Below are 26,934 nucleotides of genomic sequence, written 5' to 3'. Positions count from 1 at the left end.
TCCTCTAAGATCCCCAGGCTCAGCCTGGGAGGAATTGTCTGTGTTCCCTTGGACTGAGCTGAGGATCTGCACGGCTGTGTGCTGCAGGGCCATGGCAGAGCGGGTGCTGGTGGTCGGCAGCGGCGGCAGGGAGCACGCCCTGGCCTGGAAGCTGGCCCAGTCCCCCCACGTCAAACACGTGTTTGTGGCTCCAGGAAATGCAGGCACGGCTGACAACGGCAAAATCTCCAATTCAGGTAAAAACGGGGAAGAAAAATCCCAGTCCAAGCAATCAGCAACTGAGACAAACCAACTGGGCAGGTCTGATATTTGCTGGGTGCCCAGGACAGAGGAGGAAAATGATGAATCTGACTCCATGTTCTTAGAAGGCTAATTTATTATTATATCATATGATAGAATATATACTAAACTATACTAAAGAACAAAGAAAGGATACAGACAGGAGGCTACAAAGAATGACACTGAAAGCTTGTGACTCCTTCCAGCCTGACCGTGATTGGTCATTAAGTCATAACAATTCACATGTTGGATAAACAATCTCCAACCACATTTCCAAGCAGCAAAACACAGGAGAAGCAAATGAGATTATGTTGTTTTCCTTTTTCTCTGAGGCTTCTCAGTTTCCCAGGAGGAGAATCCTGGGCAAAGAGGATTTTTCAGAGAATGTGATGGGGACAGGCAGGTATAGTAAATGCAGGGTAACCCCAACGAGGGGGAGTAAATGATGCATCTGACTCCATCTTATCAGAAGGCTAATTATTTATTTTATTATACTATGTTATTCTATATTACATTACACCTAAACTGAATCTGCCCAAGCACCCAACTCACTCAACTGCTCAGAATCTCGTGACTGTCTGCTGACAGTCCCAACTCACACACCTGGATTCAATTGGCCAATGAATCAAAACACTCACACCAGAATCCAATCACCAATTCCCTTCAGGCAAACAATCTTCCACAATGCATTTCCCTTTGGCATAACAAATGAGATAAGAATTGTTTTGATCATTCTTTCCTCTACATCTCTCAGGGTCAGAGAGTGTGAATCCCACAGGCAGGTGCTCATCTCTTACTGGTGCCACAAATGATTGAAGGCACAGATTTCTGCTCTATTTTGTGCTCTGTTTCTGAATTCCAGAGCTGCCTCCTGAAACACCTTGCTCTGTTTGTTTTTAGCCTTGCTGCTTAAGCTAGTGAGGCTTATATGAGACTGCATTTCTACACCTCATCTCTTCCACTTTTGTGCTTGAATTCTGTGACCAATTCCAGTGAAACTTAACCCAGAAGCAGAGGGCTCAAAGTTCTTAATTCTGAATAGAAACATCTCTGTGCCTGCCCAGGCAGCTCAGTGAAATTTAGCTGTGTCATCCAATGCTTTGAGTAAATCTTTACTCAGCTGTTGAAATTGAGCTTCTTTCCCAACCTTAAGTTTTATTTCTCAAAGTTGTTATTGTTGTGATAAGCAGCTTTTAAAAATATATCTTGATTACACATGGCAAATAAAGGAGATTTAATCAGCTAGCAGATGTGTATTACAAACAGTAGTGCAAACTGGAGTTGTTCTCAGCTCCTTTTGGACTCTGCTATTATTACATTGATATTCCACTTTACCCTTAGTGGGCTGCTTCCTGACTTTAATCACACTTCTAGGAGGGTAGAAAAAAGACATTCTCATCCCCTCTCTCTTGTTTAGGCTTTACATTCAGTTAATTATTTTTCCTTTTCAGCTGTATTAGTGAGCAATCACACTATTGTCACCCAGTTCTGCAAAGATCACAACATTGGGCTTGTGGTAGTTGGCCCAGAAGCTCTTCTGGCAGCTGGTAAGTTAATAAAATAATTAAATAAAACTAAGTTGACTGAAAAAAAAATAAATTGTATTTATATAATATAATAATTATAATATAGATACAATTAGGATATAGATATAATTATAATAAAGTAAAATATAATTGTAATAAAATAAAGTTATAATATAATAAAATAACTTTTCAGTAAAATAAAGATATAACTATAAAAAGTATAAAATAATATAATAAAATTATAAAATAAAGTTATAATAAAAAAGTTATTATATCATATAATAATATGATATAATATATATAATAAAATAAAGGTATAATAAAATTAAGTTATATTATAATATATAAAATAAAGGTATCATTAAAAAGATATAATATAATATAATATAATATAATATAATATAATATAATATAATATAATCACATTGAAATCTGCTTTAAAATGGGGTGGATAACTCTTGAGAGTGCTCAGTAAAGTACAGAGCTAAAGAGCCCTAAAACCACAGGCTGAGAAGGGTCAGTGGATATTCAGAACCTCATTGGAAGGTGCATTAATTACCTGAGACAAAGGGAGGTGTAACAAAGGGATGATGGACGGGAATCTCTTTTTGTCACTTGTCCCCAAGAAGCCCCCTTGGTGTTTGTGCTGTTTCTGTGGTGGCTCTGTGTCCCCAGAGAGCCCCCTTGGTGCTCGTGCTGTGTTTGTGGTGGCTCTGTGTCCCCAAGGAGCCCCCTTGGTGCTCGTGCTGTGTTTGTGGTGGCTCTGTGTCCCCAAAGATCCCCTCAGTGCCTGTGCTGTTTCTGTGGCACTCTGTGTCCCCAAGGAGCCCCCTTGGTGCTTGTGCTGTTTCTGTGGTGGCTCTGTGTCCCCAAGGAGGCACTCTGTGTCCCCAAAGATGCCCTCAGTGCCTGTGCTGTTTCTCGGCTCAGGGATCGTGGATGACCTGCGGGCAGCAGGAGTTCGGTGTTTCGGGCCCGGGGCCAGGGCAGCCCAGCTGGCCTCCAGCAGCAGCTCCAGCAAAGCCTTCCTGCAGCGCCACGGGCTCCCCACAGCGCGCTGGGCAGCCTTCAGCACCCCCCAGGAGGCCTGCAGGTTCATCTCCAGGTACATGGGCTGCCATGGGGCTCCTCTGCCATCACTGGGGGCTTGGGAACCCCTCAGCTCCTGCTGGGTTAATCAGCTCTGGAATTAGAAACAGCTGATGAAGGTGCGGCTGTGGAGCTGCTGGAGCCAGGCTGGCAGAGCTCACCTGGACAGGAGAAGCTGCAGGGAGAGCTCAGAGCCCCTGGCAGGGCCTGCAGGGGCTCCAGCAGAGCTGCAGAGGGACTGGGGACAAGGCCTGCAGGGACAGCACCCAGGGAATGGCTGCCAGTGCCAGAGGGCCGGGCTGGGTGGGATCTTGGCAGTGAGGAATTGTTCCCTGGCAGGGTGGGCAGGCCCTGGCACAGGGTGCCCACAGCAGCTGGGGCTGCCCCTGCATCCCTGGCAGTGCCCGAGGCCAGGCTGGACACTGGGGACAGTGGGAGGTGTCCCTGCCATGGCAGGACTGGCACTGGGTGGGATTTGGGGTCCTTCCAGCCCAACCCTTTTGTGATTTTGTGAAGTGCAGCAGTTGATTTTTCTGTTCTGAATTCCCAGCTCTTCTTCTTTTCCATCTACTCCTTCAAGATGCTCAATAAGTCATTCATAGACAAAAAATTGTAATAAAGAAAAGTATTTAAAAAATATTTTTGTTAGTTAAGGGCTGAGAATCATTTCTACCCAGATAGATGCCAGCAAAACACTCTCTGAGGATGATTTGGAAGGTTCTGGTCAAATATCCATAACTAAAGGAGATCAGTCCCATTTCTTTGCCTGTAGGTTCTGTTCCCAGACTCCTTGTCCTTGCTGGCAAGTGCATCTGGGATAAACTCGTGGAACCTGTGGGGTTTTTTTTGAGTAAAACCAACCTTTTTCCTGTTTTTGCTCTGTAAGAACACCCAGTTTATGTTGCTGCCACACAGAGACAAGGCCAACACCTTCTCTGTCAGCACGTGCAGGGCTCCAAAGGGAAAACTGTCCCAGGTGTGCACAGAGACATGGGGAGAAGGAAGCCTGGGTGGTATAAACTGGTCTGAGGTTTAACCTAACAGAAATCACAGTGTGGAAAGGAGAGTGAGGTGTTCTTTCAGGAAACAGGAAATTCAGCCCTTCAAAAAAGGTTTTTTTGGTTATTCACAAGTCAGGGGGTGATTGGTAAAGGTAAAATCCATTCATTACCAGGGTGGTGCTTTGTTCTTTTTTAACTTCTGGATTTAGCTTGTGTTTCCGAGTAAGTGGGGGAATTCTGGAGGCACAGTGGGAGTGTGGGGGGCATCCAGGAGCAAAGTGGAGATTTCCCTGGATTCCCTGGATGCAGCAGGGATGTCTGACCCCTCTCTGCTTCCCTTAAAGCACAGACTTCCCTGCATGGGTGGTGCGGGCGCGGGGACCAGCGGCCAGGAGGGAAGTGACCATTGCAGCCAGCAAGGAGGAGGCCTGCAGAGCTGTCCAGGAGATTATGCAGGTACAAAAATCCGTAATTAACCCCTGCCAGTCCAAATCTTGGTGCTCTGTACTCTGGGAGTTTGTAATTCCTGATACAGGGGCCAGTGTTTTTGGGAGAAATTGTTCATTTGACTCAAGAGTTTCCCTGGGTCTCCTCAGACTCCTCCTGTGTGCCCCAGGCAGGGCTGGGAGCTTTTGTGACTGAATTGCTGTTCCAGCCTCGGGTTCCACTTCTCTGCCCCTCCAAATTGTAATTTTTCCTTGTCTCCCAGACCTGATAGGGAATATTTCAGTGTTGCCTCCTTATGTCCAAATGAAATTCCAGTGGCTTTCCCCAGTGGCATTCAAGCAAGCTGGCACTTCTCATACACATTGGTTTTTTTGCTGGAAGAAAATGAAGAGAAGATTTAGGCAGTGGATTCATATCTACTCGCTGGGGATCTCTTTTGTTTTGTTCTTTTACAGGACAGAATGTTTGGAGAGATGGTTGTTATTGAAGAACTGCTTCAAGGGGAAGAACTTTCTGTAGGTATTGATGATGTGCTTTTAATCTTTGGCATTATTGCTGTGCTTCTGTATGAACACCCACATTTATTGTTTCAAATTTCTTTCATGCTTTTTGTTTTACTTGCACTTTGACAAATGAATATCTATTGCATAACATGCAGCCTAAGCCCTGTGTCATGCTAACCAATGCATGTTGTCAGTAGATTTTTTTTCTACATTAACAATGACATTGCATTTATAGTGGTTATTTTAGGCGGTGAGATTTTTTTTCCCTAAAGTGACCCACAACATGTTTTTATGGACTTTTCCATGGTAATTCATGTTAAATCTGTAACTTTGTGCTAATATTGAGTGCCTCTTTTAGGCTATTCACATGGCAGAAGACAGGCATATGTTCCCATGTGACTCAAAATCTGATTCATCAAAAGGGAATTGTAATGAGAGCCACCATTCCTCTTGGTAATTTAAACATGAGAAAGAAATAATGAATCCTTCAGGTCAATGGGCTTGTAGCAGAATAAATGGATCCTACTGCATCTAAATGAATCCTGAGAAATTCTTCACTCAGAGAGTGCTGAGGCCCTGGCACACGGTGCCCAGAGCAGCTGGGGCTGCCCCTGCATCCCTGGCAGTGCCCAAGGCCAGGCTGGGCACTGGGGCTGGGAGCAGCCTGGGACAGTGGGAGGTGTCCCTGCCATGGCAGGGGTGGCACTGGGTGGGATTGAATATCCTTTGCTGTGGAGAATTTGACTCCATGTTCTCAGAAGGCTGATATGTTATGTTATATATTGTATATTATATATTGTATATTATATGTTATATTGTATTGAAATGGTATACTAAAACTATACTAAAGAGAGAAAGGAGATATCAGAAGGCTGGAAAAGAATGAATACTAAAAACCCGTGACTGACCAGAGTCCTGACACAGCTGGACTGGGATTGGTCATTAATTAAAACAACTCACATGGAACCAATCAAGGATGCACCTGTTGGTGAGCAACCTCCAGACCACATTCCCAAGCAATCAGATAATTATTGTTTACATTTCTTTTCTGAGGCTTCTCAGGAGAAAAATCCTGGGCAAAGATTTTTCATAAAATATTGTGGTGACACTTTGCAGTGTGGGCTTCTGCAATTTGTACATTTTCCAGCAGAACTGAGCTGAGGCTCAGCAGTGCTGTCCCTTGTGCTGTGGCCATTGTCACCGCTGTGCCTGTCTCTGTCCCTGCAGTGCTCCTGCTTCACCGACGGTGTCACCGTGGCCTCCATGCCCCCGGCTCAGCCCCACAAGCGGCTGCTGGACGGGGAGCAGGGTCCCAGCACGGCAGGGATGGGCGCCTATTGCCCCGTGCCTCAGGTACTGCCCCAGCCCTGCCCTGCACAGCCCTGCAGGGCCCTGCTGCTCCTGGAGTGCTCTCACCCTGACAGTCATCCTTTGGGCTTTAATTCTCTGGAGTAACCCCTCTTTCACTTCTTCTGTTATTCCTAAACTTAGTGTTTCTCTGCTCCCGTCAGCACCACGTCAGGAATCCCTGCAGAATTCCCTGTGTGCCCTGAGCATAACCTGGGGGTCCTTGTTGGTCCTTACAGCGCTGCTCCACCACGTTTGCAGTGCGTGTTTCTCCAAGGACAGAAACACTCTGGCTGTGTTCAGCCCAAGTTCCAGTCCCAGACCTCTTCAGAAGCACCCAAACCCCCAGGGGAGGCAGAGCAGTGAGATTCCCCCCTCAGGAACACCCAAACCCCCTCAGGATGCAGAGCAGTGAGATTCCCCCCTCAGGAACACCCAAACCCCCTCAGGATGCAGAGCAGTGAGATTCCCCCCTCAGGAGGTAGAGCAGTGAGATTCCACCCTCAGACAGCACCCAAACCCCTTCGAGAGGCAGAGCAGTGAGATTCACCCCCTCTGCACCACCCAAACCCCCTCAGGACCACCCAAACCCCCTCAGGAGGCAGAGCAGTGGGATTCCCCCACTCAGCACCACCCAAACCCCCTCACAATGCAGAGCAGCGAGATTCCGCCCTCCCTCATACAGCACCCAAACTCCCTCGGGTTGCAGAGCAATGAGATTCCCCCTTCAGCACCACCCAAAACCCCTCAGGAGGCAGAGCAGTGGGATTCCCCCTCAGATAGCACCCAAACCCCCTCAGGACCATCCAAACCCCCTCAGGAGGCAGAGCAGTGAGATTCCACCCCTCAGGACCACCCAAACCCCCTCAGGAGGCAGAGCAGTGAGATTCCACCCCTCAGGCAGCACCCCCCCAACAAGGGAAGGAGCAGGGCTTGGAGGGGACAGCAGCAAAAAATTGTAATAAAGAAAAATATTTTTTAAAATCTTTCTGTTAGTTAAGGGCTGAGAATCATTTCTACCCAGACAGATGCCAGCAAAACCCTCTCTGAGGATGATTTGAAAGGTTCTGGTCAGATATCCATAACTAAAGGAGAACAGTCCCTTTTCTTTGCCTGTGGGTTGTGTTCCCAGACTCCTTGTCCTTGCTGGCAAGTGCTCCGTGTGGGATAAACTCGTGGAACTGTGGGGTTTTTTTGAGTAAAACCAACCTTTTTCCTGTTTTTGCTCTGTAAGAACACCCAGTTTATGTTGCTGCCTGTTCCCTGCTCCAAGGGAAGGAGCAGGGCTTGGGGGTACAAAATTGTGATAAAGAAAAAGCAGCAAAATTGTAATAAAGAAAAATATTTAAGCAAACACCTCAGGCAGCTCCTCAGCCCTGCCCAGTCCCTCCAGCAAGGCCAGCAGATGCCACCACTGCCTCATGGCTCTCATTTGGTTGTCAGGTCCCAGAGGGTCTTCTGGAGGAAATCAAGGGTGGCATCCTCCAGCACATCGTGGACAGCCTGAGACAAGAAGGAGCAGCCTATGTAGGTGAGTGAGCACCTGAAAGCCAAGGTGAGCCCCTCTCCAGGTCACTTCCATTGTCAGAGGCTGCTTCTGAATTCCAGATGGTGTTTGTTTAAAAAAATAACCCAGCAGCAGCTCATTTTTCATGCAGTGTTAAGCCTCACTCAGTTTGGTTCACAGCTCTTTGTTTGGGAGAGAACCTTGGCCTTGTTTCCTTACAACAGCATGACTTTATTAAATATTTTGAAATAAAACAGATTTATTTGCTGTTCAGGGCAGAACATACACTTCAGTCCTGCAGTACTCTTTCCTACACATACAACAATGTCCATTTTCTCCAGGTCTTTATCCAGAGGCTGTTTTGGAAAAGGCAGGTGGTGCCCACAGGTGCCACTTAATGCCAAGGGCTGCTGTTGGCACTGAGGAGATCTCAGACCTCCAAAGAGTTGGGCTCCCACCCACATCTTCAAATTCTGCTTTTTGGGGCCTTTTTTACAGTGCCTGAGTAAGAGTGGAGTTGGGTGCACGATGCCAGAGAACCTTTGCTTTGTGGGGTTTAAAATATGGTGCCCTGCTCCTTAGGTGGCTGCTTGTCACTTTTATGGATGTTTGGGAATTATTGTGGCTTGCAGAACTCTTGCTCCTCATGCCTTTTGATTTGCAGAATGCTCCAAAATGCTCTGTTTCTTTTAAAGGAGTTCTTGAAAGAAGGAAAGAAATGTTTAAGTTATTTGCTTGGCTTTGTGTCCAGGTGTGCTGCAAACAGGTTTGATGCTGACCAAGGAGGGGGTGAAGATTTTAAACTTTAAATGTCAATTTGGGGATCCCCAGTGTCAGGTGAGTGGAACACACTGGAATATTCAAGATGCTCCATTCTTTTACCTCCTACTGTTGTAGTTTATTTCTGGGGAAAGATCTGGATGTGAACGTCTTAGACAATGTCTGAGGTAACATTTTGGCTTGTCAGCTCCTGCGAATTATTAGTTAAAACATCTGTTCCTCAGATTTTGTTTTTCTGGATAGAAGCAGAATGGGAGAGGCCTAAATTCATGTTCATTCTACATAAGCTCACACCTTATGTTTCTAAATTTTTTGGTTCCGAAAGGTGCTGCTAATATTAAATTAAAACCCAGAGTTTCCAAGGAAAAACTGGCTTGGCACATACAGATTGTATTCCATCAACTGAATTTTCCCTGAGGTGATCTTCAACAAGCCAGCAAAATAAAAATTAACTTCCATCACTCTGAAAACTTTTCTACAGGTAATTCTCCCTCTGCTTAAAAATGATTTTTATGAAGTGATTCAAGCAACAATTGATGGCAAACTCTGCAGCTGCATGCCAGCCTGGTTGGAGAACAGAACTGCTGTGTGTGTGGTCATGGCCAGCCCAGGATACCCAGGGGACTCTGACAAAGGCATGGAGGTAACAGGTAACTCTGGGAGATTGTTAATTATTTAATTGCTTCCTCACAGGGCTCCGGGGTCTGGGCAAGGTGGGCACTGGGATATTCTGTATTCGTGTAGGTATTCAATAGTAACTTAGATATTAGAGATGGGTATTCAATATTCATGTAGGTATTCAATAGTCATACAGATATTAGAATAGATTATATATATATATATATATATTAGATATAGATGTTCAATATTCATTTGGATATTAAATAGAGATGTTCAATATGCATATAGATATTAGATATTTATATGGATATTTGATATATATACTCAATATCCATGTAGATATTCAACATCAATATAGATATTTGATACAGATGTTCACTATTTGCATAAGTATCCAATATCTATATATATGTTAGACATAGATACTCAATATTCATATGGATATTTGATATTGCTATTCAATCTTCATACAGATATTAGAATTAGATATTCAATATCCATATAGATATTCAACAGAGTTATTCAGGATTCATACAGGTTTTCAATATTCATTTGGTATTGGATATAGATATTCCTACAGGTATTCAATGTGCATTTAGATATCAATATGCATTTGGATATTGGATATCATTTAAATATCAATACCATTTGGATAATAGATATATTATAATAGCTATATTATCCAAATGTATTGATATCTATACTGATATTATTATATCGATGTCTATATTGTATTGATATTGATATCTATATTGATATTGATATCTATATTGATATCTTGATATTATTCAGGATTCATGCAGGTATTCAATATTCATTTAGATATTGGATATAGATATTCAGGATTTATACAGATATCCAATATTCATTTGGATATTGGATATAGATGTTCAGGATTCACACAGGTATTCAGTATTCATTTAGATATTGGCTACAGATATTCAGGATGCATACAGGTATTCAATATGCATTTAGATGTCAGTACCATTTGGATATTGCTACTCAGGATTCATGCAGGTATTCAATATCCATTTGGATATTGATATAGATATTCAGGATTCATGCAGGTATTCAATATCCATTTGGATATTGATATAGATATTCAGGATTCATGCAGGTATCCAGTATCCATCTCCTCTGTCCCAGTACTCCTGGTTCAGGATCTCATGGAGATGTTCCCAGTGTTTAAAACCAGAGGGAACTGTTGCAGATCCATTTCCATCCCACTCAGCTCCTGCCGAGCCAGTCCCACCCTCTGCTGGTGTCAGCTCCTGGCCAGGGCTCCCCAGTTCTGGCAGCAATTTTTGACATTTTCTCTCTGGGGAAAAGAGAGATTCTCCATTTCTCCATTGCCCAGGGACAACGTTGTGTTCTGGTGCCTTGTCCCTGGCAGGGTTTGTGTTAATCACAAACAAGACAGTCAAACCAATGGAATTCAATCCATTCTTTTATTATTCTTTTATTTATTATGATTTTCTTATTATTTCTTTTATTCATTATAATTATATGATTATAATTATTATTTATTTATTTATTATGTTATTATTCTGTTATTTTCTTCCACATAAGAGTTTCATGGGGTTTCTTAGTTTTTATTCTCTTTTTCACATTGAATCACATTTTGGGATGATGCTTCCAGGGTGGCATTGTTGGGGTGTCCTGTGCAGGGCCAGGGGTGGGACTGGGTGATCCCTGTGTGTGCTTCCAGCTCAGGATATTCTGTGATTCTCTGATTTTAATGGCTTGACAGACCTTTTATTCTGGAGTATTCCTTAAAACAGGATGCAAAGGGGCTGGATTTCCATTGCAGCAGGGCCAGGGGAAAGAATCCCTTGAGCCTGTAGCAAGGAGAAAACCGTGCTTGGTTCTCATTTCCCAGGTGATGGCAGCAGTTCCTCCTGTTCCCTTCTCAAAATAGGAATTTAAACAAACTCTGCTTGGCTCTCATTTCCCAGGTGATGGCAGCAGTTCCTCCTGTTCCCTTATCAAAATAGGAATTTAAACAAACTGTGCTTGGTTCTCGTTTCCCCAGGTGATGGCAGCAGTTCCTCCTGTTCCCTTCTCAAAATAGGAATTTAAACAAACTGTGCTTGGTTCTCGTTTCCCCAGGTGATGGCAGCAGTTCCTCCTGTTCCCTTATCAAAATAGGAATTTAAACAAACTCTGCTTGGTTCTCATTTCCCAGGTGATGGCAGCAGTTCCTCCTGTTCCCTTATCAAAATAGGAATTTAAACAAACTGTGCTTGGTTCTCGTTTCCCCAGGTGATGGCAGCAGTTCCTCCTGTTCCCTTATCCTTCCCTCCAAACAGGAACCCAAACAAACCCCAAACCTTGCACAGTTTTGCTCCCCTGTGTCAGAGCAGCCCCGCGAGTGTTTGTGGAGCAGTTCCAGGGAATTGTGTAGAGTGGGCAGGATGGAATAGTGGGGGAGAGCAAGGTAACATCGGCACTGATGGTTTAATGCCAGGGAAAGGGGGGAATCCAGGCAGGAAATGGCTGTGGATTGAGATTTCCTGCAGGAAAACCCTGCACAAATTCCCCACAGGTGCCAGAGAGAGCACAGTTTTCCTGGCACAGGTCAGAGGTGTGTCCTGTGGGGGCTCCTGGATCCCACATTTCTGCTCCTCTGGGATTTTTCTGTACTTTTGGGGTGCCCCAGATGTGGACTTGTAGCAGAGAGCCCAGAGGAGGCTCCAGGATGGGCAGAGGGATGGAGCAGCTCTGCTGGCAGGAAAGGCTGGCACAGCTGGCATTGCTCACCTGCACAGGAGAAGCTTTGGGCTGAGCTCAGGGTGGCCTTGCAGGGCCTGGAGGAGCCCCAGGAAAGCTGGAGAGAGACAATGGCCAGGGGATGCAGGGACAGCACCCAGGGAATGGCTTTAAGCTGAAGGAAGGCAGGGTTAAACGGGATCTTGGCAGTGAGGAATTGTTCCCTGGCAGTGTGGGCAGGCCCTGGCACAGGGTGCCCAGAGCAGCTGGGGCTGCCCCTGCATCCCTGGCAGTGCCCAGGGCCAGGCTGGGCACTGGGGACAGTGGGAGGTGTCCCTGCCATGGCAAGGGTGGCCCTGGGTGGGCTTTGAGGTCTCTCCCAGCCCAAACCAGTTTGGGATTCCCTGATGGAATGGCTCAGAAGAGAATTCCTGGGGCCCGTGCAGCCGTGCACTGATGATGCTGTTTCTCAGAAAAAAGCAAAGGTGAAAAATTCTGTTGTTCTCCCTTGACTGAATAAAGGACTTCAATCTTCAATGTTTTGCCCACAGAAGGTGATGGATCTGGGGAAAGATCTGGAAAACACATCCTGGGAGGAACAGCTGAGGGAGCTGGGGGGGCTCAGCCTGGAGCAAAGGAGGCTCAGGGGGGAGCTCAGTGCTCTGCACAGCTCCTGCCAGGAGGGGCAGGGAAAGGAGGAGAGGAAACGGCCTCAGATGGCACCAGGGCAGGCTCAGGGTGGAGATTGGGAAAGAGAATTTCCCTTCAGAAGGGGTGAGGCCTTGGGCTGAGATGCCCAGGGAGGTTTGGAGTCCCTGGCATTGTCCCAGAGCAGTCTGGATGTGGCCCTGGGGACAGGGATTGGGGTGGTGCTGGTGCTGCTGTGGTGGCACTGGGTGATCCTGAAGGGCTCCTCCCACCTTAAATCTGAGATTGTCCACAGAGAATGCAATTCAAAACCCTCAGAGAATTATTTGTCTTTGCAGGGCTTCTGCAAGCCGAGGAGCTGGGGCTGCAGGTGTTCCACGGGGGCACAGCGCTGAAGGATGGCAGGGTGGTGACCACTGGTGGCAGAGTCCTGTCCATCACTGCCGTCAGGCAGGACCTGATGGAAGCCCTGGGAGAAGCCAACAGGGGGGTGGCCACCATCCACTTCCAGGGGGCCACCTTCAGGAGGGACATCGGGCACCGGGGCCTGCGGCTGCTGCGCCAGCCCCTGTACGTGAGCACGGCCCAGATGTTCCCCCCTGCCTCTCCCAGATGCTCCCCCCTGCCCCTCACATCTGGGCCACCTCTGCTGGGCCTGCAGGAAGGGTCCCTGCTGCTGCCAGCTCGTCCTTCCCTCCCCACAGGGCCCTGATGTACAAGGACAGACACGTGGGAGCTGGAGCCAGGGAGGTTCTGAGCTGCCTGCCACAAACATCAGCTGTGAGAGGCACCAGGGCGGGTAGGACTGGGAAGAATCTGGGAATTCCCTCAGTGATTGGGGTTTTTTCCTCCCTGGGGGTTGGGCAATGCACTCGTGGCATTGAAATTGAGCTTGGGAAACAGAGCTGGGATCAGCACAAAGAAAGAAAATCAATTTCTTTCTTGTCGCTCCTCTTATGATGAATTAACAAATGGCTGCCTTGCCATGGAGGGGATTGTGCTTCTTAGAGGTGCAGAATGGAGAGGAATAGAGTGGAAATAAATAAATTAAATTACCAAGGGCTGGTTGGACACTGGGGCTTGGAGCAGCCTGGGACAGTGGAAGGTGTCCCTGCCATGGCAGAGGATGGACTGAGATGGGTTTTAAGGTCCCCTCAGCTGGGACAGCAGCAGCAATTTGCCCATGGAAAGGGAGCTCAGGCCTTGGCAGGGGCTGCCCAGGGAGCTCTGCAGTGCCCATCCCTGCAGGTGTCCCCTGGAGGTGGCACTGAGTGCTCTGGGCTGGGCACAAGATGGGCACAGCTGGCACTGCATGGGCTGGCAGGGCTGTGCCAGCCCCAGGGATTTGGGGATAATTTGCAGTTCTTTTCTTGGTGAGAGTTTTGGGTGTTTTATTTCCCATAATCCAGCCCATGCTGTGTTTGCCCTCTGCAGGAGGTCGCTCAGAGGGAGGAGGCTTTGCTGCTTTCTTTGACCTGAAGGCCTCTGGCTATGATGATCCCATCCTGGTGTCCCAGACCAAGGGCCTTGGACCCAAACTGCAGGTAATTAGTAATTAACTGGCAGCTCCACTGCAGCACAGCTGATGGCACCTGCTGTTGATTTTTATTTTTATTTTTTTAAATTTATTTCTAAAAGCATCTTTATCTCTGGGAATAGAGGTTCTTCTTCTCTCTTTGGGGTTATAGGGTCTTATCATTTTTGTCTTTCTCTGTTTAAACTACTTATAGATTACAACTACTTTACTATCTGCTAACTTCGATATGGAGGCTTTTGTTTGATAGCAATTTGAACACTTTCATCTCTCTATACTTTCATATAGGGAAAAAGAGTTTTTCTCCATAGTTTTGCAAGAGGATTTCAGCCTTAAGATTAAGGCATTTCCTCATCCCCCCTATTTTGGATTTCAGTTTTTCTTTATTCATTTCAATGTCTTTATGCTGTTTCTTTACATGTCTGCATCTTGTTGTATCTTGGACTTAGATGTTTATTAGTTTTTATTTATGTTGCAGTCTTACAAGTTGTGAGTTTTACAGTACTTTACTAACAAGGTAAATGGAGTTGTATCTCTCTTTCTATAAGGTTTTTTAAGGATAAACTGTCTAATTAAGAAATTACACTTAAATTATTTTTACTTTTAACTTGGTAACTAACTACCCATGACTTGTAATATGGACTTTTTATCTAATTACACAATGCTACTTGAACCTATGAAGAAGAAGGTGAAGAAGATGAAGGTAAAGAAGGACTGATTTCTGCTTAAAAACTTTGATCTTCTTTTATGTATATTACTGTATTCTAAAACTTTAAACTCTAAGTTTTTTACCACGTGATATTACACAATTCTATTTAAACTACGCACCCATAATTTCAGTTTTATAATTTAATTTTGGAAGTTTTCTCCACAGTTTCAGATCAAATGCAGTGTGCTCTTGGGGGTCAGTGTTTGTTAGCACAGAAAATCTGAAATTCTCCATAACCAGGGTTCCAACCACCTGCCAGGGCTGTTTCAGTGCCACAGCCAGTGCCACCAGCTGCACCCTCCTGAGCTCCACAAACACTGCTGAGTCCACCACAGTGGGCACCTGTACTTTGGAAACTGTTATTGGTGCCAGGCCTGGGCACACTTAACTGAGGATGTGGATATTTTGTGGTGAAATGATAACAACCCCAAATTTAGCTGAAAACTTGAGGCACTGATCCCCAGAATTTCTGCTATAAACTGGAGGCTCCACTGGCTTTGAGAAGGGTCTGTGTGGAGGAGCACAGGGAGTTTTTGGAATGAGAACTGGCAGGCTAATAAATTGTGTGTGGAGAGGGAGAACAGTCCAGGGCATTGGGGAAAGGAAGGATGGAAAAAATAAACATTAAAAAAGCCAGGAAATAAAGAATTTTAATTAGCCAAGAACACACAGGACAAGCTGAGTTAGGAATATATTTATGTGGAGGATTGGGATAAATTGAACCAGGGATATATTTATGTATTGAATCAGGATAAGCTGGCCTGGGGATTTATTTATCTCTTGAATCACAAGGTTTTCAGCCATCAGGAGAGCGGAGATCTGAAGCTCCTTTCACTGTCAGGCACAGCAATGTCCCTTGTTTCCAATGGTTTCTGCCTTTAATGCCAGGACAACAAACAGCAGGAGACTGAGCAGAATCCTCCCGCAGTCTTTGGCAGTCTCACACCCTCGGGCACCTCTGAGCATGAAAAGTGAGTGGTGCAGGCTCCTGTGGGCCTTTGTTCCACTGCCTGGCACAGAGACATCCCCAGCTGTGTCCCCAAGGTTCCTCCTTGGCCAAGGACAGGCTGGTTGCCAGGATTGCTCCTGGAGCAGGGGCAGGGAGGAGCAGCAGAGGCCATGGGCTGCCTGTTTCCATGGCATTCCCCAATCAGCCAGGGAAATCAATCAGGAATCCAAGCCCAGGCTCTGTCTGGGTGCTGCTCCCTCCTCATTGGGAATCCAGAGGTGTTTATTCATATTATCCCACCACCCATCCCTCTGTCCTGGCCCTTTCTGCACAGGTGGAACTGTGCCAGTGAAAGGAACCTCCTTGGAAGTTTATCCACTGATCATTAAAGGCCTTTTGCACCCTTGGGATATTAGCAATGAGGAATTGTTCCCTGTGAGGGTGGGCAGGGGCTGGCATGGAATTCCATCCCTGGATCCCTGGCAGTGCCCAGGGCCAGGCTGGACACTGGGGACAGTGGGAGCTGTCCCTGCCATGGCAGGGGTGGCACTGGGTGGGCTCTGAGGTCTCTCTCAACCCAAATCATTCCATGATTCTATGATAATCATAGATTTTCTATGATAATCATGGATTTTCTATGATAATATTCCAGAAAGCAAAATAAACCAAAAATCTCAAAATGACAATTTCTAGAATAGCTGAAATAGAATTTCTATGGCTGAAATTTGAACTAATATTAAAAAAAAAAAAGCAAAATAAATTTTTCTTTTTCTGTCTGCAAGAAAATGAGCTGTTTTCTCTTAATTTCAACCAGGTAATGCACCAGGTTCTGTCTTCCATGTATGTCCTGTAGAGATTCCTTTCAGGGAAAAGAAGGTTTCTGCTGATTTCACTGATGAATAATTGAGTTTTGCCTGTTTCTCCTTCCCACCATGTTTTGCAGATGGCCCAGGTCTGTAAAAGACACGACACCATCGGGCAGGACCTGGTGGCCCTGTGTGTCAATGAGCTCCTGGCCCAGGGGGCTGAGCCCCTCTTCTTCCTCAGCCATTTGTCCTGTGGCAAACTCGATGCTGAAGTGATGGAAACCATCAAAGAAGGAATAGCTGAGGCTTGCAGGAGTGCAGGCTGTGCTTTCCTGGGTAGGGACCCTCCTCTCCTCTGAGATGTGAAGGGTCTGAGGTTGAATTTATCACCAGAGAAGTGGACCTGGAAGGTGGAGGCAGAATGTGGCCCTGGAGTTGTTGGTTTGTGTTTGGTGGGAAAAACAGTTGAGAATTTGTGCTTCAGTTCTTCCTGGTCTGTAAAATGGGTCAGCACAGAAAGATGGGGTTTAGTATTCACACAGAATCACAGAATCACAAGGTTGGAAGAGACCTTCCTTGTTCTTCCTTTTCTATCCCTGAACCAAGGAGAGCAGAACTGGAAGCCTCACACTGGTCAGTGTCAATGTTTCCAAGCCCTCTCCCATACTCAGGGAGGTGCCACGTGAGTACCAGAATCAATAATGACAAAATCACTTCTTCTTTCATGAAGCTTGGTTTCATTGGACTCTTGAGGTGAGGTAACAAACCAAGAAGGAGTTTGAAAATATATCTGAATCTTCTTGGGCTGCGTGTGCCTGGATGTGCTGCTGACTTTAGGAGATGCCATAAATTTAAAATGGAGTTGCAATAATGGCTTTGAGCTGAGGGAGGGCAGGGTTAGGTGGGATATTGGGAATTAGGAATTTTTCCCTGGGAGGGTGGGGAGGAGCTGGGATGGAATTCCCAGAGCAGCTGGGGCTGCCCCTGCATCCCTGGCAGTGCCAAGGCCAGGCTGGACACTGGGGACAGTGGGAGGTGTCCCTGCCATGGCAGGGCTGGCACTGGGTGGGTTTAAGATCCCTCCCAGCCCAAACCAGTCTGTGATCCTGTGAGTGTAAAACGCCCACACGCAGGAGGTGCTGAGCGCTGTGTCCCCTTGCAGGTGAGGAGGTGACCGAGGTGGCCGCTCCGAGTGCCCCGGGGCTCTGCGGCCTGGCGGGGTTCGCGGTGGGCGCGGTGGAGCGGGGCCAGCGCCTGCCGGGGCTGCAGCGGGCCCGGGAGGGGGACGCGCTCCTGGGGCTGGGCTGCCCCGGCATCCACGGCCGCGGCTTCGGCCTCGTGCGGAGCGTCCTGCTGACATCCTCGCTGCGCTGCTCCTCGCCTGCCCCGGGCACCTGCGGGCACAGCACGCTGGGTGCGCTCCCCTTCCCCTTCCTCCGCGGGGCCGCGGCTGCTCCCGTGGGGCTGGGCTGGGGGGTGGGGATGGTGCCCACGGCTCTGTGGGGTGGGGATGGTGCCCGGGGCTCTGCGGGGTGGGGATGGTGCCCAGGGCTCTGTGGGGTGGGGATGGTGCCCGGGGCTCTGCGGGGTGGGGATGGTGCCCGGGGCTCTGTGGGGTGGGGATGGTGCCCAGGGCTCGGCACGAGTGGGGATGGTGCCCAGGGCTGTGCGGGGTGGGGATGGTGCCCACGGCTCTGCGGGGTGGGGATGGTGCCCACGGCTCGGCACGAGTGGGGATGGTGCCCAGGGCTGTGCGGGGTGGGGATGGTGCCCACGGCTCTGCGGGGTGGGGATGGTGCCCGGGGCTCTGTGGGGTGGGGATGGTGCCCGGGGCTGTGCGGGGTGGGGATGGTGCCCACAGCTCGGCACGAGTGGGCAGCACTTCTGCCTGTGCTGGTGTTCACAGGGGTTCTTGGATGAGGGAAGAGACGAGGATCTGACTCCATGTCTCAGAAGGCTGATTTATTATTTTATGAAAAAATATTATATTAAAACTATACTAAAAGAACAGAAGAAAGGATTTCATCAGAAGGCTAGCTAAGAATAGAAAAAGAATGAAAACAAAGGTTTGTGACTGACCGAGACAGTCCGGACAGCTGACTGTGATTGGCCATTAATTAGAAACAAGCACATGGGCCAATCCCAGATGCACCTGTTGCATTCCACAGCAGCAGATAATCAATGTTTACGTTTTGTTCCTGAGGCCTCCCAGCTTCTCAGGAGAAAAAATCCTAAGGAAAGGATTTTTCATAAAATATCATGGCTACATCTGCCTCCTTCCCAAGGCCTTCTGCAAAGACTGGGAGAGAACCTGTCTGGGAAGCATTCCCTAAAACACCCCATGGCCTTTGAAACAAATCCTTTGAATTCAGCCTGCAGAATGGAAGGCTCTGGGAGAGCTCAGAGCCCCTGGCAGGGCCTGCAGGGGCTCCAGCAGAGCTGCAGAGGGACTGGGGACAAGGATGCAGGGACAGCACCCAGGGAATGGCTGCCAGTGCCAGAGGGCAGGGCTGGGTGGGATCTTGGCAGTGAGGAATTGTTCCCTGGCAGGGTGGGCAGGCCCTGGCACAGGGTGCCCAGAGCAGCTGGGGCTGCCCCTGCATCCCTGGCAGTGCCCAAGGCCAGGCTGGACACTGGGGACGGTGGGAGGTGTCCCTGCCATGGCAGGGGTGGCACTGGGTGGGATTTAAGATCCCTCCCAACCCAAACCCTTCTGTGATTTTTGATTCTAAACCTCTCCTGAGTTTTGAACAGGACTGAGCTGAGGCTGTTCCTTGCAGGAGATGTTTTGCTGACCCCAGGGAAGATGTTCAGCCCGGCTCTGCTGCCCCTCCTTCGCTCAGGGCACGTCAGGGGCTTTGCCCCCACGGCCGAGGGGCTCCTGGGGGGCATCTCCAGGCTCCTGCCCGAGCACGTCAGCGCCATCCTGGGTGAGTCCTGAGGGTTCCTGGGGCACAGAACTCAGGCCCAGCACGGCCTTGACCTCCAGCTTCACCTGTGGAGTCCTCAGAAATGTCCCTGCAGAGGGGAACGGCCCCAAGTGGCTGCTTCCCAAGGGGCTGCCAAAACCGTTCCTGTTCCAAGTCACCATCCCCACTCTTGGTTGGAGAAGGGAAATTCCAAAGGAGATTAACGCAGCACATCTCCAGGACAAAAAGTGTTGGGGAAGATTGTGTGTTCCTCAGGACACTTCTCCAAACAAAACATTTTGACCAAATACTGAGGTTTGGTAGGGCAATAAATTTGCATTATTTGCTCTACACACACACATATTTAATGCACTTTTTGGTAGCTTCCTCACCACATCTGACATCTATAAGGCAGAACTTTTTCTGGTGAAGCCAAAATTGGGCAAAGAATTCAGAAGTTTGAAATACTAAAGAAAACCATGTTTGTGTGAGTCTAAAAATACAGTGGAGAGGAGAAGGGGGACAGAAAGGTGTCTGTGTGTTGGGTTGTATTCCTCTAGAATGAAGTTGGAAAGGAAAGAAAGAAATTTCCAAGGCCAGGTTGGACGCTGGGGCTTGGAGCAGTCTGGGGTAGGGGAAGGTGTCCCTGCCATGGCAGAGGATGGATTGAGATGGGCTTTAAGGTCCCCTCAGCTGGGACAGCAGCAGCAATTTGCCCATGGAAAGGGAGCTCAGGCCTTGGCAGGGGCTGCCCAGGGAGCTTTGCAGTGCCCATCCCTGCAGGTGTGCCCTGGAGGTGGCACTGAGTGCTCTGGGCTGGGCACAAGGTGGGCACAGCTGGCACTGCATGGGCTGGCAGGGCTGTGCCAGCCCCAGGGATTTGGGCATTCTGTGGCAGCAAGAATTGCTCTCTATCAGCTCTTGTGACACATCCCTGTCATTGCAGACAGTAAATAAAAAATAATAACAAACATTTGTGCTGCCCACACAGCAATTACATTCTTTCCCAGATGCTCTCAGCTGGAAGATCCCTGAAATCTTTGGCTGGCTCTACAAGGAGGGGAACCTCTCTGCAGAGGAGATGGCCCAGAGCCTTCCCTGTGGGATTGGGGCTGTCCTGGTCGTGCAGAAGGAGCTGGCCCAGCACGTTCTCCAGGACATCCAGAGGCAGCAGGAGGCCTGGCTGATTGGGAGGGTGGTTGCCCCTTGTCACACAGGTGAGCAGGTGTCCTTGTGGGACTGAAGAGACTCCCTGTTGCAAAGTCTGTGTTGTTCACACCACTTTCCTGTTGTTTCACTAGGCTGGAGGCTGCTGGACGCATCCACATCACATTTCAGTATTAAATAGATGAGAAATGAGTTCTTGTTTCACAGTGGCAGCACCTGGATAACCTCCTCCCCTCCCTGAGGCTTCAGGAAATCCCTCTGCTGATTGTTCCAAAATCAGGGGATATTTTACCACCCTCATGGTGATCACCTCCCCTCCTGTCCAGCCCTCCCCAGCTCACACAGATCTGTGTAAAGGCTGAGGACAGGCCACAGCTTTGTACAGTCACATGTGGTGATGGTCAGGCTGAACCCTGGTGTGGCACTGATTGGCATCCAGCAGGACATGAACCAAAATCCCTCTGGAAACCCAACAGTTTGGGCAGCCAAAATGTCACCTCAGCTCTGTCAGCGTCGTTTTGTAACATGGGAGGTATAAAAGATGGGACTAATCCTTGAAAAGGCCATGCCTGGGCCTTTATGAACAACTCTGTGAGCACCAGAGGCCAGCACAGCTCCTGGGACCTGGGCTGTTCAAGCACAGAATCCTTCTGGAGCTCCATCTGTGCCAGCATAAATTCATTCTGATGCAATTTCTTGTTGTTGAAACGTTATTAATAAACTGCACAAAGTCAGTTTAATGGAAAGGTAAAATCTAACCCTTTCCCTATGTGTTTGGAGCAGGTTCTCACATAGAAGTGGAGAATCTTGCAGAGGCCCTGCAGCTGAGCAGCCCCCAGCAGCTGCTGGACTCCAGCACTGCTGAGATCCAGCCCCAGCCCAGGAGGAGGAAGGTGAAGGTGGCTGTTCTCGTCTCTGGAGCAGGTGAGCTGTCACTTGTCCTGGCACAGAGAAACTCCTCACACAGCAGAGGCTGGTTCAGGTGTGACCACCTGGCTTTTCTTCCAGTGGAGTCTCCAGACCCCTCAAAGTCCAGGGTTTCACTTTAGGTCAGAGTTGTGCTGCCCTGCTTAGAAACTGAGCTTTGTCAGTGCCCCCACCCTCAGGGCTGGCAGTGGGTGAGCAGATCTGTGAGCAGCAGCTGAGAGCTCCTCCCAGGGCTGTGGTGTGGCAGAGTGGGGTTTGGATGGTGCATGCTGCTACCTATAATCCCCAATAAGCACCTCCTGTGGAAAAGCTGCTTGGGGAGGCATTCAGGCAAGGCAGTCAAGTCCCTTGTGAAAAACATGTTCACTCTCCTGTGAAAATGTAAAAAGTTTAATAAAGTACAACAGGAGGCAAGGACCACAGAGCAAAGGTTATTACTCAGCCAAGAGCACCCTGTTATCATCAGGGATACCCCTTAAATACCTTTTCATTACATCAGCCCTTGCATATTCACAGACCCTTTTCCACAGTAAACTTTTCCCCAAACCAGTTTACATGTTCCAAGAATTGTTTAGGATATCTTCCTCTTGGGTCCACTTTTTTAGAGCCTGTGTATTCCTTGGATGTGGTTTCAGTCCCTTTTTTATCATCACCTTCAGTTTTGGCCCTGGCCCACCCTGCCTTCAGAGGGTGAGCACTGATAGCTGGCAGATGTGTACAGGTGTGCTCATCCTGTGTGAACTGGGTGCTATCCCACCCAAGCAGGGAGTTTAACACAAGCACACTGATATCAGCTATTTCACTGAGCTTAATTAACAACAGAAACAAAAACCATATCTTTATAACAAAGTTACTTCAACATCACACATATAAGATCCACTTTAATATTTGCAAAAAAGCCAATATTATATGTATCTACAACATTCACACACCACACTCAGCTAGCTCAGCCAAGAGAGGCAGGAGGGCATTTGCAGGGTCAGTTCCAGGGAGATTTATTTCAGCAGGCCAAAGGGAAACCAGGCACAAAAGACAAAGCACAAGGTTAAGTGTGGGGTCAGTGGCCAATGGTCTGAGGGCACAGGGGTGGCACAAGGGGCAGAGCAAAGGGCACTGCCCTACAGGGAAGATGGGGCTGGCCACCAGAGATACCGCACCCAATGAGGGAACAGGGAAAGGAGACTTTGGGACATGTGGGGAAGGAAACAGGAGCGGTTCATTGTTAAACAAGAGTCCATGGGGGGAAAACTGTCCATCCAGGTGGGGGAAACTGTGGTAAATTCTTCCAAGGCCGGGCTCTGGGGATTTCCCTGAGGGAAGGGTTCCGAGGGCTGCCCAGGCTGGGTGCTGACGTGTCCCCTGTGTGCTCTCTCCCTGCTGGAGGCACGGCCCTGCCTGCCCTGATCGGCGGTGCCCGGGAGCCGGGCAGCTGTGCCCAGCTGGTGCTGGTCATCTCCAACAGGCCCGGGGTGCCCGAGCTGCGCAGCGCCGCCCGCGCCGGCATCCCCACGCGGGTAAGCGGGAAACCAAAGGGTTAAAGGGTTTGGCAAACTGTTCACAGGGGTCTCAGGTTGAGGGAAGAGACGAGGATCTGACTCCGCGTTTCAGAAGGCTTGATTTATTGTTTTATTATATATATCACATTAAAACTATACTGAAAGAATAGAAGAAAGGATTTCATCAGAAGGCTGGGTAAGAAGAGAATAGGAAATAATGATAACAAAGGTTTGTGGCTCGGACTCTCTGTCTGAGCCAGCTGGGCTGTGACTGGCCATTCATTAGAAACAACTAACATGGGCCAATCCCAGATGCACCTGTTGTATTCCACAGCAGCAGATAATCAATGTTTACATTTTGTTCCTGAGGCCTCCCAGCTTCTCAGGAGGAAAAATCCTAAAGAAAGTATTTTTCATAAAAGATGTCTGCGACATTAAACCTTAACAGGAATTACAGCACAAGGATGAAATGAGGAAAAATTGCAGCACTGCAAGCTGCCCTTGTGGCTGCCTAATCTTCAAGATTGAAGCTTTGCCTTTTACACCCCTCAGGGTTGCACCAGCCAACCCTGGCCCCTCCAAAGTCTGTCAGTCAGCTCTTCTTTGCAGTTTTTTGGTGGACACTGCTTTCTTGTACCTTGATTGGAGATCAGGTGTTGTCATGCCCCCCCAGCACCAAGCTTTCCCATTCCTGACTCTCCCATGCAAGGGGTTTATGCACATGGCTTCTTTCTACCTGTCCTAGCCAGCCCAGGCTGCCTGCTGGGAACAATACAGAGGGGAAAGGGACTGTGGGGAGAACAGAGGACATCTGAACCACAATAACATAATTATACATCACTAAAGCTTCTCTTAATATCCACACAGTATTCATCCCTTAATTGCAAGAGCTAATAATCTCATTATCCATCTCTAACAGTAAGGACACATCCCCTCCTCCTTTCTATTCCCAGCTGCTGAGCCTGTGGCTGGTCAGGAAGTGCTTGTTGAGCATTGAGGTTTCACTTCAGTTTGAAACTTTCCCTGTGGATGGAGCGCAGAGCTGGGAGTCCTCACTGGGCTCTGGGGGCTTTTCCCAGCTCAGCAGTGAGTGCTGCATCACAGGGAAGGGATTTCAATGGATGGTTTGGGTCTGAGATTGCAGCCCATGAGCCTCAAGCTTTGGCTGAAATCAGTCAAACTTCAGGCTCTGCAAAGCACAGGATGTGTTATCTCCTGGGTTTATCTCTCCTTAGAATCACAGAATCCCAGACTGGGCTGGGTTGGAGGGACCTCACAGCTCATCCAGTGCCACCCCTGCCATGGCAGGGACACCTCCCACTGTCCCCAGTGCCCAGCCTGGCCTTGGGCACTGCCAGGGATGCAGGGGCAGCCCCAGCTGCTCTGGGCACCCTGTGCCAGGGCCTGCCCACCCTGCCAGGGAACAATTCCTCATGGCCAAGATCCCACCCAGCCCTGCCCTCTGGCACTGGCAGCCATTCCCTGGGTGCTGTCCCTGCAGGCCTTGTCCCCAGTCCCTCTGCAGCTCTGCTGGGGCCCCTGCAGGCCCTGCCAGGGGCTCTGAGCTCTCCCTGCAGCTTCTCCTCTCCAGGATGAAAACCTGAGTCTCACATTGTGCCCAGTCCCATACAAGATTTCTCCTGCCTGTGGGCCACAAGGCAGCTCTTTGGGACAGGAATTTGTTCTGGCTTGTTCCATAAAAACTTCTGGCAAGGACCACCAGCATTGGCTGAGAACATTCCATGACTTGGGATGTCAAAGGCAGGAACTCCTCCTTCTGATATTAAATGGTTTTGAGGAGGTGTTTTTACAGCTGTGCACAAATTGAAATAAACTCTGCTAGAGGCTGTCCCGGCATGGAAAGGTTCTGAAGCAGCTTCTTCAGCTCCTGATTTGGATTCATGTGATATTTTTCTGACTCATGTCTAAAAAAAAATTATACCAAAAATCCACTCACATTTTCACAAGCAAGAGCACAAAGTTTTGTGAGCCCCTTGTTTGAAGGTCCTCAGGAGAGTCAGGAATCAGCACTCACCTGGGGAGCTGAAAATGAGAGATTAGGTAGAAATAAAGGACCTCCTCCTCCCCTTACCCAAGGGTCTGGCCAATCGACTCCACCACCTCCCTGGGCAACTCATTCCAGTGTTTGACCACTCTTAAAAGGGAAAAATTGTTTCTAATCTCCAATCTGATCCTCCCCTAGTGCAATTTAGGGACATTTCCTCTTGCCCTTTCACCTGGGACATGGCAGAAAAGAGCGACTCCACCTCACTGCACCCTCTTTTTAAGTCATGGAGTCTCCTGGAATTAATCTGGTTTATTCCTCTTTATTGCCCAAGCAGCTGCTCCCAATCCCACCTTGTGTTGTGTCACTGCCCCAGGTGATTGATCACAAATTGTACGGGAGCCGCTCGGAATTCGACAGCACCATCGACCGAGTCCTGGAGGAATTCTCTGTGGAGCTGATCTGCCTGTCAGGGTTCATGAGAGTTCTGTCCAGCCCTTTTCTCCGAAAATGGAAAGGTGAGGAATCAAACGTAAAAGAGAAACTAAAGCAGGGCTGGCTGGTCTCACCAGGATTGCACTGTCGGAGTTCCTTGTCCTTTTCATTAAATCCCTCAGCCCTGCTGACACTTTTGACATTCCAGGATGGAAACCCTGTGCTTCCCTCTGGCATTGGGACTGTGGGAATTCTGAATTTGGGATTCTGCTCCCCTTCCCTCTGGCAGTGGGACTGTATTGGGATTCTGGCTGAGGAATTGCCAGAGGAACTCCTTGTGCTGCCTCAGCAGTGAGAGAGGGGCAAACTGGGGGTGTGGGTGGCTCTGTGCCTTCCCCAGGGAAGGAGCTTGGTCCCATCCTTTGCCAGGGAGCTGTGCTGGGGAGTCCTGCTGAACTCAGCCCCCACAGTTCTCACTCAGAAAAATGGGAGAAAGATGGATTTATCCATTCCCAGGAGGGATTTCTGCCTCCTGTGGTGTCCTGCACACCCTGACATAGCTCTGTGTGTGCCCTAAGTGAGTGAGGGGTGAGCAGTGAGTTAGTGCCAGCTCCTGAGGCCTTGCTCAGGAGTTACTCACTCACTGACAGCCTGGACAGGCTCCTTTGGTAATTTTGCTGCACACGTGCTCTTGGAAGAGCAGAATTCCCTCCGTACTGCTCAGGGTTTGCACTGATGATCACACCTCGTTTTATTTTTAAGGAAATTCAGTTCAAATTATCTAATTATCTTTTTTTTTTCCTTTTTTTTTTTTTTTCTCCTCCTCTGACACTAATGCCCAGGGAAAATTTTGAATGCTTCTCCATCGCTCTTTCCACTCACCAAGGATGGGAATGCCCAGCAAGAGCCCCTGGAAAGTGGGTTCAAAGTCACAGGCTGCACCGTGCATTTCGTCCTGGTGAGTGGCCTCAAAACTGGGAAATTAGCAAAATTTGGAAGTTAGGAATTTGCTTTTTTCCTTTTCTTTCTGGGGGCAGAAACAGGCAGAGGAAACAGGTGTGGGAAGGGGTGAGAACCTTAGGATTGTTACCAGTAAAAACCAGGAAGATTTGGAGTTGCTTGCAGCCCCGTCTTCCTCCCTTGCATTTTGGGGTGGGATTTTCCCATTTCTCCTCCTCCCGAGAGAAGAAATCCTTTCTTCCCGCACACCCCCGGCCCCTTCCCCGGTGCTGCCCGGGCCTCCCTCGCTCTGTGCCCGCAGGAGGAGCCGGGCGCCGGCGCCGCCATCCGCCGGGAGCCGCTGCCCGCGGGGCCGGGGGACACGGAGGCAGCGCTGGGCGAGCGGCTGCAGGAGGCCGAGCTCAGGGCCTTCCCCCTGGCCCTGCAGCTCGTGGCCAGCGGGGCCGCATGGCTGGGAGCCCACGGGAGAACGTGCTGGAGGCGGCAGAGCCAGAGCCTGAGCCCGGAGGAGGAGCAGGGACGTGGAGCGGCCTCTACCGAGGAGCCGCCGGAACGCGAGGGGCGCTGGGGAGGTCCCTGA

The 26,934-nt window shown here is 48.8% G+C and overlaps 1 protein-coding gene across 1 annotated transcript; it reads left to right on the top strand.

The window, feature by feature from the left end:
• The first annotated feature begins 91 nt into the window (after nt 1-91).
• Nucleotides 92-26,934, top strand: LOC128948970 (trifunctional purine biosynthetic protein adenosine-3-like). Its single transcript, XM_054293729.1, has 21 exons — nt 92-236; nt 1,731-1,826; nt 2,736-2,910; nt 4,240-4,351; nt 4,798-4,857; nt 6,073-6,198; nt 7,636-7,723; nt 8,451-8,536; nt 8,961-9,129; nt 12,796-13,027; nt 13,162-13,256; nt 13,892-14,001; nt 16,593-16,791; nt 17,618-17,869; nt 19,236-19,385; nt 20,375-20,581; nt 21,315-21,455; nt 22,842-22,972; nt 25,336-25,477; nt 26,237-26,352; nt 26,656-26,934. Exons 1-21 carry the CDS (start codon nt 92-94, stop codon nt 26,932-26,934), a joined length of 3,111 nt encoding a protein of 1,036 aa, XP_054149704.1.

This window comes from Melozone crissalis, unplaced genomic scaffold (assembly GCF_028551555.1).
Source record: "Melozone crissalis strain CALT ecotype California unplaced genomic scaffold, PUWL_Pcris_2 ptg000187l_1, whole genome shotgun sequence".
NCBI classification, from domain to species: domain Eukaryota; kingdom Metazoa; phylum Chordata; class Aves; order Passeriformes; family Passerellidae; genus Melozone; species Melozone crissalis.
This window is presented reverse-complemented; position numbering and strand designations above follow the sequence as displayed.